The following is a 12,367-nucleotide window of genomic DNA, read 5'->3' as shown; positions in this document are numbered from 1 at the left end:
AAAGAGGGGCCAAAAAAAAAAAAAAAAAAAAAACCACAGAAACAGACACCTGCTTCACAACTGCAAATTTAACAAACGTAATGCAAGCGGTACCAATAAAGCTTTCAGAAAGTATTTAATAAGGGTGCTTGGATGTTAACACCTCAGATACACCTTTAACTGGTTCACACCATAACCAATAATTATTTACTACACTATCAACTTTTGGTCAGCTTATTGGATCCACCATGAAATTACTATTTGCATTTGATTTGGGATAGAAAAAGTAGGTCAATTGTAAAGAATTCTTTTAAAAGAAGAGGAACAACAACAACAAAAAAAAAATAGAAAGTTTCAGGACATAAGACTCTCCTTTATTGTCTTTTCCATCCCAGGTCTTTTCTTAAAAGCCGACAGTGCCAAGTTTGGTGGAAGGCTTTGTTTTATTTTGTCTGATATGTAGTTGTAATGAGAATAGGTGAAACTGTTGTCCAGAAAGCAGACATTTTTTTCAGGATTTCACACAGACAAACTGCCTTCTGGAATACCAACAATTAGGGCATAAATTGGATAATGAAAGATAGACAATGTAAAAGACTTCCCTCTGCATTTTTGAAACAGAGATGTGAATTCAAAAACTACAACTAATTTTCATCATTATAAAGAAAAAGGATTCATTATTTCTGATCCATGCTCCGTGTGAATAGGTCCAAAGGGAAATTTTGACCCATAGTAAAATCATGTTCTTGTTAAAGATGCAATGCAAACAAGCGTGTGACTTTGTCCAAGGTCAGAGGCGCTCAGATTGCTTTAGGCGCTAACACTCGCTCCTGAATTAGCAGCAAGTTCTCAGATGCTGTAGAATTGTATTAGAAAAATGTTTTAGATTTACATTTTTGAGTGATTGAGGATTCCCATTGTGAACTTGGGTGCTAAAGTTGTACTTGTATACTGGATATGGACCAACAGACCTGCAAGTAGCCACTCCACGGGTCTAACCTGGAGTAACTCATCGTTTGGGAAATTCAGTAAATAAGTGAAGACTCCTTGACCCAAATACAAAAAAAAGGGCCTAGAAATTTTGACACTGTCGCACTGGCATCAAAATAGTGCTGGTTTTTGAATTGTTACATGATATTTGTAGCTACTATGTCAACTTAATTGAATGCACTCACATATATATATCTGTGTGTGTGTGTGTGTGTGTGTGCATGTGTGTGTGTGTGTATAAATAAATCATAGGATCTTTTTAAAAGGTTACTAAAAATGAATATATTCTATGATAGATGAAGAACATGGCATATATACATATATATATACACACACACACATGCACACACACATATATATGTAACTCCTAAATTTTCCAGAATTCATTTCTTTCCATTAAACTCTAGTATGCAAATCTATGATCTAAACTTTAAATAACTATTTCACTGATTTATTCTTACCTTAACTACACACAGAACTCCTTCATTGGTTCGGGAATCAGTTACAATTTTAAAATTTCTATTTTCATTGCCCTTTAAAATGGTATAATTTGCTCTCCAATTAGCAGTGTTAACTAAATCCTTATCTTCAACAGTAACACGTAAGATTTCCACATCAATTGTATTTTCTTCCACTGTTGTAACATACTAAAATAACAAAAACAAAAAGCTTCATTAGTAACTTTCACAAAAGTAGCATATTATGTGAAATAAGCTCTGCTCTCATTTTCAAAGTCTACCTCATTTTATTTATTTATTTATTTTTGCTATAGGGTGTGTGCACTTGCAAAAGAGACAAAGAAAGAGAGATGGAGAAAGAGAAAATGGACAGATAGCCAGCCAATGGTCCCCTCTCTATTCTCATCTTGGGAATTGGGGTATGCATACATATTCCTGGCATGTTCTTCAAGCGGCTGGGTTTGGGACTTGAATTGCCAATGGCATAGTTAGCCATGTGGGATTCAGCTACCTTAACCACCAGACCACAGGCTGGCTCCTGTCTATTTTATTTTAACATACTAAAGCTCTGTCACTAGGGGTACTTCATTTGAATTATGAGGCATGGATGGAGAAGTGCATATCTATCAGTTAATATTGGGTTATATATTTTTCTTTTATTAATATCATATACTTACAGAAGAACGAGTAAATACTGGGAGGTGGTCATTCACATCTTCAATATTAATGATACAAGTTGCAGTCGTCTGCAAGCCAAAATATTGACCATCCATGTCCTGAACTTTTATTTTCAACTGGTATTTATCATTTAACTGAAAACAAAGAAAGAATTTAATTATACAGTGAATGCAGCAAGATTAGAAGTGAAATATTAACATAAATTTTATAAGTTTCCTTGTGTTAATAACTTTTATACCATTCGTATACCAAAAAAAGAATTTCTTCACACCAGTAATTTGCAATGAACTTTTTTTTTTGGACAAGTTTTTGCTATAGGACGCGTGTGCTCACCAGAAAGACAGAGACAGAGAGATAGAAAGCGAGAAATCACCCCCCAAGGGGGGATGACTACGACACAATCCCTTTTCCTCCATTCTCCTCTCAGGATCTTGGACATGCACGCACACACGCTCGGCATGAGTTTAAGTCGCTGGGTCCGGGACTCGAACCACGGTCAACTAAATGGGAGTCCAGTGACATAGCCATTGCGCTAACTGCTGGTCCCATCACAATGAATTTTTGAAAACAGAGTAGCTTCTCACATTTAAAGTGCAATCAGTTCACAGAATATAGGATAGTCAGTGTCACCTTTTTTCAACAGAAAGAGAAATGCTACAGCCATAGAACATTTCAAATTGCCTGATAGTTCATCACAATCTTTATCTCCCATCCAAAGCACATTCTTATGTCCATACACACAGAGCAGTGACTCTCATTATAGTCTTGTAATGAAACAATAAAGTGAGATATTCTGTGGAAAAGATAACGTTGAATCCTTATTCTCAATAGTAACATGTAAGATTTCAGGTCAACTGGAACTCAAGCATGTGATCAGCCATGTGGCTTCAGGAGCTGCAGTAAAGCTCACTTCACATTAATACAAATTAAGTTAGCATAAAAATATAGGTCGAGGGCTATGTAATTACTTTTTTCAATGGAAAACAGAATCAGGTTCTTAGGAATGCCCATTAACAAGATACTGTAGAAGGTTCATTACTACTTAAAAAAATGTGTTTCTTCTCTTTATGGTTTCATTTATCATAAGTAGCTGAGATATGAGAGGATTAAAATTAACATAATTACAATGCGTTCAGACTAAACACTAGGAAACCTGGGCTCTATTCACAACCCTAAAAAATAGCAGAATCTTGAGCAACTGACAAATTCTGTTTGCCTACCTCTCATCTTTATTTTTATATTTTTAAAACAATTTTTGGTTTGGGGGTCACAAAGGTCCTACAGATTAAATTACAGAGCTAAGTTTCTTGAGTACATGCCTTCATTGGCCAAATATTTTCAGCTAATTTTATCAGAAGGATCTATACAGAGTACTTCATTTATTTCATTTTAATTTGACCAGAGAGGTAGAGAGCAAGAGAGAGAGAGAGGGAAAGTGAGAGAGTAAGCCGCCAGGTCTGGGACTCGAACTGTGGTTGACCATGTGCCCTTAACCGCCATACCACCTGCCAGCTCAAATCAGATATGAAGTTTTAAGAATCCAGGAAATACCTAATAAATATACAGTACAGATCTTCAGATTAAGGATTATAAATGAGGTAAATAGGATAAACAAACTGCTGTAAGAATTCAGGTGAATAATGCTTGGTGGAGAAAGTAATAGCTGAATAAGTGAATGAATTACTCAGCTAAGGTAATTGTAATGAGAACAGACAGAACATAAATGTCAAATAACTTTGGAAGAAATGTCAATAAACTGAAGACAGAAAAAGAAACCTTTATTGATAACAAATCTTTACATATTTTCAAAAGCTTCACTTTTCATATTTAATATTTCCTATTTTTAATACTATAAGTATGTTTATGTTAGAAAATTTGATTTTATGAAACATATAATTCAGGAGAGAAACAAGTAGAAGTTCAAAATTAGCACACTTTAAAGTTACTTACCGACCTCCACTAACACACTTAAAAGTTAACATACCTAAAAATAATACTTTTTCTAAAATCAAATTTAGAAACATGCTTCTCAAAAATATATCTATAGGTGATATGTACAAATACTATTCAATACCCATGTTATAATCAAGTCTTACTTAGTAATATTTATATTACCTCTCTGTCTAGCTGAGATGAAGACGTGGTGATCACACCTGTGGTTGGATGCATAGAAAATAGGGTGGGCACTGCTGGCAGCTGCTCGATAATAGAGTACTTTAAGCGTGTGTGCATTGTGTCAGGCTCATCTTTGTCAGTTGCACACACCTGGCCCACAGTAGAACCTACATATGGAAAAATACTTTTTAATTTTCAAAACTTTCACATTTCCAACTTCCCCTTTTTCTACTACTCTCTGCCAACCTCAAAGATGTTATGAACTTAATTATATATCCAAGTAATGACTTTTATACAGTTAAAGACCATATCACTTCCTTTCAAACATCTTAGTGTTCTAATATTTTAGAATTCATATTTACTGCATTTAATGTATAATGTATTATAAATGTTAATACTATCTTTCCGTGACCTTTGTAGTATTTTTTATTTGGAGAGGTTTTTGCCATAGGGCACATGCACTCAATCATTGTGCTTGGCATTTAGTATATCTTAACCTTCATTTAACCTTCATGATAACCTGGTATCTCGATATCCCTTTTACAGATGAGGAAATGAAGGCCAGTTGAGATTAGGAGATTAACATAGGATCCCACAGGGAGGGGATGGCAGAGTGAAATTTCACCCAGGACATCATGACTGCTAAGTCCCTTACTCTTTCCGCCAAGATATGCTGCTTCCCAATGGCTATAGTGAAAATTGACACAGGAAATGAAACATATTTAAGGGGTCAGAAATTATTAAAACTAGATACTCACCAGCTCTGCAGTTTTCAAAAACTGTAAAAATGTAAATTGTTTCCGTAAAAATTGGGTAATTATCATTTTCATCCTCTATTTTGATTAGCAGGGGCAGTGGAAGTTCTGGAGTATATCCATCTGGAGTGGTTGCAAAGGCAATTATCTGTGCAGAGTCAAATAAGGAGAAAAGTGAAAACATCTTTTAAAATGAGATATGGTTTGAACTTACTTGGCTTTTTATTATTATTATTGTTATTATTATTATTATTATTATTATTATTGGAGAGGTTTTTTGCCATAGGGCATATGCGCTCAACGAGAAAGACAGAGAGACAGAGACAGAAAGTGAGAAATCACCCCCCCCCGCTCAGAGCGGATGACCATGCTGCAATCCCTTCTCCATTCTCCTCTCAGGATCTTGGGCACGCACACACACGCACCCAGTGTGAGTTTAAGCCACGAGGTCCAGGACTCAAACGATGGTCGACTACATGTGTGTCCAGCGACATATCCATTATGCCAACTGCTGGTCCCAGAACTTGCTTGGCTTTAATTTGGAGATTAACAAGCATTGCCATGTGAATCTCACCATCTGTGACTGTTTGGGGATGTGAACAAAACCTGAGGCCAACTAAGTGGCATTAAATTCGTGGTGGAAAATAGCATTTTATGTCTACATTTGTCCAATGTAATAACATAGATAATGTAATAACATAGATATGCATTCATTCACGCCACTGCACTGCTATTCATGAATATGATGGTTTTTATTATTATTTTCCCAAAACACTTTTAAGGACTTAATTTTGTTCAGTTTAGATTGTAAGTCTTAGATGCATAGGTATTGAATACAATTCTCTGGGTCATTTTAACTTTGAGTTCTTTAGAATTACAAACTTGAATAGAATACTATCTTATTTTCTACTAATTAAGGTTTTTGCCATATCGATATTATATTTAGATAATTCTTTTCATAAACTTTTCTTTTCTTTCCTTTTTTTTTTTTTTCAGCTTCAGAGGGCATGAAAGAGAAAGACCCTCACAACCGGGGCTATAGGGCACATACACTCTCTGGAAAGACAGAGAGAAACAGAGAGACAGAAAGCGAGAAATCACCCCTGAGGGAGGATGGCCACACCGCAGTCCCTTCTCCTCCACCCTTCACTCAGGATCTTGGGCACACATGCACATGTTCCTGAACAGAGTTTCAAGCTGCCAGGTCTAGAACTCAAACTTTGGTCGACTACATGGGAGTCCAGCAGTGTAACCACTAGGCCATTTGTCGGTCCCAACATTTGTTTTAATTTAAAAAGAAGCAGTCAAATAGAACAAATGAATGGTTGGAAATTGTGCAGAGTATAATTTTTTTTTGTATTTTCTAATATAAATTTCTTTTTTTATTTTCATTTTTTAAATTTAAATTTATTTATTTGCATTCATTCACTATACATGACAAAATACAAAATGAGATTCTCCATCCAGAGTACATGTATATTGGCTCAATCAAGCATATCAGCATATAAATTTCAATTCTAGCTCTTCTCATAGTAGCTGTCATAGAACAGATCATCACAGGTATTTAGGAGGGCCATATTATCAATTCTAGCCTAAATACTTAATTAAAAGCTTGCATGGTTATTTGGTTATTTGGTTTATTTAAAATATTCAAAAATAGATGTAAAATGATTTAAGTTACACAAAATGACCAACCTGTTGGAGAATCAAACCAACACTAAGTTAATTTCTATATAGTACCTCACCTTCCACCATCAGATGTTAACCACCAGATGATTAAAAGATTAAATAAGCTTTTTTTTTTTTTTTGGAGAGGTTTTTGCTATAGGGCACATGCACTCGCCAGAAAGACAGAGAGAGACAGAGAGACAGAAAGCATCACATCACCACCCTCCCCCGGGGGGATGGCCATGCCGCAATCCCTTCTCTTCCATTCTCCTCTCTGGATCTTGGGCATACATACACACGCACCTGGTGTGAGTTTAAGCCACTGGGTCCAGGACTCAGACCTCAGTCAACTACGTGGGAGTCCAGCAACATAGCCATCATGCCAACTGCTGGTCCCCTGAATAAGCTTTCTTAAGCACTGTCACATTCCTTACCTACTCACTGTAAGTTAACTTCCTCTCTTTGCAAAAGTACTGAGTAACTTCCAAATCTCTTTTACATCCTGTACACTTCTGTACCATAGAGAAATTCATACATCTTTTCTGCCAACTAACTAACTTTTTTTGAAAGTAGTACTCTTATTCTTTGGGGGGAAAAAAAAGGAAGAAAGAAAAATAGTAAAACTATAACACCAGAAACAATCTAATACAATCTAACAGTTATGTAGTTAGTCAAAATTCTTTGTGTTTCAAGTTAATTCTATGTTATCAGAGACAGACAGTATCAATAACAAACTCAGGGGAACAGAAAAGGTTAAATGAATGGCGAATAAGAAAGAAAGTAGCCAAGCTTAATGATTACTAATGCCATACAGAAACTTAAAGCTTACCTCAAAAGATTCATACTGCTCGCGATCCACAGGACGAGTACAAAACAGGTTTCCAGTATCTTTTTCCACGTAAAATAAATTTTGAGGTGGTTGGTCAACTCCAGGCCCTCTTATTGAATAGAACACGGTATAGTTTTGTGCTGTGTCGGATTGAATCTAGAGAACAGAGATTATCATTTGCACATTTATGTGACCACATTGCCATTTTTATTACAATACCTAATTCCTTCTTCATTACTATGTGTAAGTAAAAAGCAGCAATCAAGTAAAGAAACCTAATAATTGAGAAATTCCAAGAGCAAAGTGTAGGCAAAACAATTTAGGAACATCTTAGTTTTTCAGAAAAACTGAAATATACTGGAAAAGCTAAATGGGTACCTATGTAGAGGAAACATTTAAGAGTTTTCTTGTATCACAATATATATTTTAAGCATAAGAATGTATTGTCAATTTTTTTAAAATGAGTTTTTATTATATGTGACAGTATTTAAGACACTGGACTTAATTTGTACTATCTTCAGGGGGAAAAAATCTTGGAAAATACTTTCCTTAATGAGATTTTGTTATTTGTCAGCATCTCCCTTATCATGCATGAAAATAAAAATAAAAACATGAGTGAGTGTAGAAATGGAGTAACGCATTGGCAAGGGTGATAGTCTGGTCCTTGATACAAAGAGCAAATTTCTTTCAAGTTGAGTTCACTCTCTCAGTAAGATCTTTGTTGTCTTTACATCAGGATAACTAACATAGTTATTTTCTTTTTTTCTCTTTTTTCTTTTTTGCATTCATTCACTGTATGTCATTACAGCATACAAAATGAATTTTCCCATCCAGAATACACTGTGTATTGGCTCAGCCAAAGGTATTACCATACGTATTATCTTCAACAGATAATCTTCCATTTCGTATTTGTTAAATGGTTTGTTTCTTCCCTTTTTTTCTCTTGATTCCCTCCCTCTTCCCCTCTGCCATTATTTCCTAACAATTTCTTTCTCAACTTCAATGTGCTTGTCTCTCAGCTTCATTAAATCTGAGAGATTTAATGAAGGTGGGATATAAAAAGGATCGTCTCCCACCATTTTAAGGACAGAAGGGAAGAAATCCAAGTCACAGACTGAATGTTAGAGAACACTGATAGCAGGAGGCAAGTAGATTTTCTGGTTTTTTTGTCTGTTTGTTTGTTTGTTTATCCTCTATTATGGGAGAATTTGGGGAGTTTCTAGGCTACGTCCAGTCTCTATACTATTGCTGATGTAAAAATCCATTAAGGAAATATGTTCAAGAGTGATAGGTGGACTTTACAGTTTCATAAATGGTCCTTGCATGACTAAAGCAGCAAAAAAGTGTATCCTGATATAAAGAAAACATCCACAAACTGAAACATATACTAGAGGTACTCATTCCCTTGCATATTCATACACAAATATTTTTAATTTTTTTTAGAGAGATTTTTGCAATAAGGCACATGTGATTGCTGAAACAAAGAGAAATAGAAAGTGGGAAATCATTCTCCGGGAGGATGGCCATGCCACAATCCCTTCTTCTCCATTCTCCTCCTGGAATTTCGGGCACACATGCACACACGCCTGCTGTGAATTTTAAACCAGCAGGCCTGAGACTCAAACCACAGCTGATTCTTTTTCTAATCGAAACGGTAGACTTTCACAGTAGAAGAAAGTAAACTGTACCTGTTGAAGAAAAAGAGGGAAAGGACCCAAGGAATTCTCTTGCATGGAACAGGGGATAGGAGCCCATCTTCTCTTGGCACGTCTCAGGACTTTTTCTTGAGAATGCTTTTTCTTTAGCACATCCATTTAGAAGATAGGGGAAAAGAAGAATAATAAAGTCAGTGATTACTTTATTCTCAAACATTGGATGTCTGATATCTCTTTCTCCTTTTAGGATTAAGAAGGCAGGTGTCAGACCATGATAGCATTTTAAAAGCAAACATCCACATGGCAAAAAGATTACAAAGAAATAACTGCACTGTTATCACAGCAGGCTCTTCAGAACATAATCTGGTGGAAATGCAAAAAAAAAAAAAAACAAAAAAAAAGAAAGAAAGAGAGAGAGATGGAACTGGAAGCTTAAAACAAAACTGAAGAAAAAAAAATACTGTTGTCACACTGTCGTGCAAAAATATGGGAGTAGAGAGATGCCAAGAAAATGAGGCTGTGCTTTTCTAAATTTAGCATAGGCATCGTTCACTCACCAGCAACTAGGCAGGGCCAGGGGCCAACAGAGACATCTATTTCAGAATAAGGAGAGAAATATGGTGACAATCCCAAACTACTACAGTGAGAAATACCTAACAGCTGAGCAGAAGTCATTTTGCTTTTTTTGGGGTGGGAGGGAGATGTTTTTGCTATAGGACACGTGCGCTCACCAGACAAACAGAGAGAGACAGAGAGACGGAAAGCGAGAAATCACCCCCCAGGGGGGATGGCCACGCCGCAATCCCTTCTCCTCCATTCTCCTCTCGGGATCTTGGGAACACACACACACGTGCCTGGCATGAGTTTTAAGCCACCGGGTCCAGGACGTGAACCGCAGTCGACTACGTGGGAGTCCAGCAACATAGCCATTACGCTAACTGTTGTTTCCGAGCAGAAGTCATTTTTGTCTTGGCTGTCACAATACCATAAGCTGCATATTAGTCCAAACGTACTCCTAGAATAGTCATATTTTCTTTTCTTTCTTTTATTTATTTATTTAATACACTTTTGCCATAGGGCGAGTGCACTCACTGGAGATAGAGACAGACAGGTATAGAGAGAGGGAAAGTGAGGAATAACCACCCAGGGAAGATGGCCACACTGCAATCCCTTCTCCTCTGTTCTTCTCTTGGGATTTAGGGCATGCATGCACACATGCCCAGCATGAGTTTCAAGCCTCTGGGTCTGGGCCTCGAACTGCAGTTGGAGGAGTCCAGTGACATAACCATTACACTATCTGCTGGTCCCCAGAGGTAGAATTGCAAAACTTGTTTTCAGAAACCCATTCTTTAGTAAAGCTCAAGACATGTTATTATGTCTAACCTCAAGTTCTCATCCTGCAGTACATCCTAATTTCTCCTTTATGTCCCAGATGAAAAGAAATGAAAACCTGTAATAACCTATGTTGCACAATCCTTTTCCATTTGAAAACCATTGTCTCACAGTTTTAATTTTCCATGCCAAATGGTACCATATCCTTTCTGATTCCATATCTTCCCTGATAATGTTAGTGACATCTGAAGAAAAGATGACATTATACTTCATTTGTAAAGTCTAATGTACCTTTGTTTCATGCTCTAAAAGGACAGATATTTCCCTCTCTTCTTGGTTCTCAGTGTTGGAAAGAAATATGGTAAAGCTTCTTTTTGCCGAGGACAGAAGAATAGTATTCCTTGTATAGACGGAACCATCTTCTAAAATTTGGAAATCAGGATCACTCGAATGAATTAGATTCGCAGTGTTAAAGCACTCCTTCAGGTTAACTGTAGAAAATGTACACGGCAATCATTGGTAAGGTAAAGCATAAATATATATATAATCTTAACAGTAATCTATGCATTTAAAGAGAATAAGACTTCATTTTGACACTTGTAAATTTAACATTTTTTTTTAATTTTGCAAGAGGACATGTGCTCACCAGAGACAGAGAGGGAAAATGAGAAAGCACCCCCATGGGGGGAGGGGGTCACACCACAATCCTTTTCCTCCATTTCTCCCTCCTTTCACAATTTCAGGCACACACACACATGCACATATTTTTCAAGCTACCAGGTTCAGGGCTCAAGCCGTGTGGATGGCCACATGGGATCCACCTGTCTTAACCACCAGACCACGGCTGGCATAACTTGGTATATTTAAAGGGACATATGAAACTATATGATTCTTTAAGTTGTGCTTACATACATAAATTATTTCTAATGCCTGCTTTATATCTTTATGAAAAAGAGACATTTGGGACCAGTATGTGGTGTAGTGGTTAAGGCATTGGACTTCCACTTGGTCAACCACAATTCAAGTCCTGAACCCAGTGGCTTGAAACTCACTCCAGGTGTGTGTGTGTGTGTGTGTGTGTGTGTGTGTGCACCCAAAATCCTGAGAAGATAATGGAGAAGGGCACGCAGCATGGCCATCCCCCCTGGGGGGGGGCGATTTCTCACTTTTTATCTCTCTCTCTCTCTCTGTCTCTCTGCTGAGCTAACATGCCGTGTAGCAAAAAATCTCGCTCAGAAAAGAGACATTAGTCCTGAAATGAAGACATTTGAACTCCAGTGTCTTAACATTAAAACCAACTTAAAAAGATTTTTATTAACTGAAATTAGCTATAGAGTAACACACCCAACAATTAAGTAAGTTTAACAGAATCTAGCACATTTAAATTGGCAGTTATTAACATATTACTGAACTTTTTACATTTTCCTCAAATAGTCATTATATTCTGAATTCTCATTAAATGGATGTAATTATGTGATTAAAAAAATTATTGGATAAAAAACAGTATGTGGAAGTAAATTCTACAAAATGCCAAATGTTTTAGAGTGAAAATCCCAAAACAATACCTTTAAAGTCAAGAACTATCTCAACAGTATTTCTCAATTTCTTAGAAGTATTTATTAAATCTGTACGATATCCTCCATGAGATATAAATATTAATTTTTTATTTAAACTAAATATTTTTATCTACTTTATATAATCGTGTTTTTCAATAAAGAACAATATTCCTTTCATTGAAATGATTCCTCATGAATTAGGAATGGTAATGTACTAACTTCATTTTCACTATTAATAATAATATAGCATCCATCTAAAAATTACACTCACTTTTTTTTTTTTCTCTTGAAGGTATAACAAGGTGGGGAGTTTACTGAAGGAGAGGGAAGCAAAAACAGATCTCCTAAGAAG

At 36.3% G+C, this 12,367-nt stretch overlaps 1 protein-coding gene across 2 annotated transcripts in view; it reads right to left on the bottom strand.

The window, feature by feature from the left end:
- DSC2 (desmocollin 2) overlaps positions 1 to 12,367 on the bottom strand; it is a 43,157-nt gene that overhangs the window by 22,331 nt on the left and 8,459 nt on the right. For both annotated transcript variants that reach the window (XM_006150578.3, XM_014588638.2), the window contains exons 3-9: positions 10,751 to 10,950; positions 9,161 to 9,271; positions 7,473 to 7,628; positions 4,979 to 5,123; positions 4,221 to 4,387; positions 2,105 to 2,239; positions 1,431 to 1,616 (exon numbers count right to left, since the gene is read on the bottom strand). In XM_006150578.3, coding sequence (XP_006150640.1) covers positions 1,431 to 1,616; positions 2,105 to 2,239; positions 4,221 to 4,387; positions 4,979 to 5,123; positions 7,473 to 7,628; positions 9,161 to 9,271; positions 10,751 to 10,950 — 1,100 coding nt within the window. The remainder of the gene's footprint in view (positions 1 to 1,430; positions 1,617 to 2,104; positions 2,240 to 4,220; positions 4,388 to 4,978; positions 5,124 to 7,472; positions 7,629 to 9,160; positions 9,272 to 10,750; positions 10,951 to 12,367) is intronic.

Source organism: Tupaia chinensis, unplaced genomic scaffold, assembly GCF_000334495.1.
Source record: "Tupaia chinensis unplaced genomic scaffold, TupChi_1.0 Scaffold000290_1, whole genome shotgun sequence".
Classification (NCBI taxonomy): domain Eukaryota; kingdom Metazoa; phylum Chordata; class Mammalia; order Scandentia; family Tupaiidae; genus Tupaia; species Tupaia belangeri.
The sequence above is the reverse complement of the archived record's forward strand: the minus strand, read 5'-3'. Positions and strand labels throughout refer to the sequence as shown.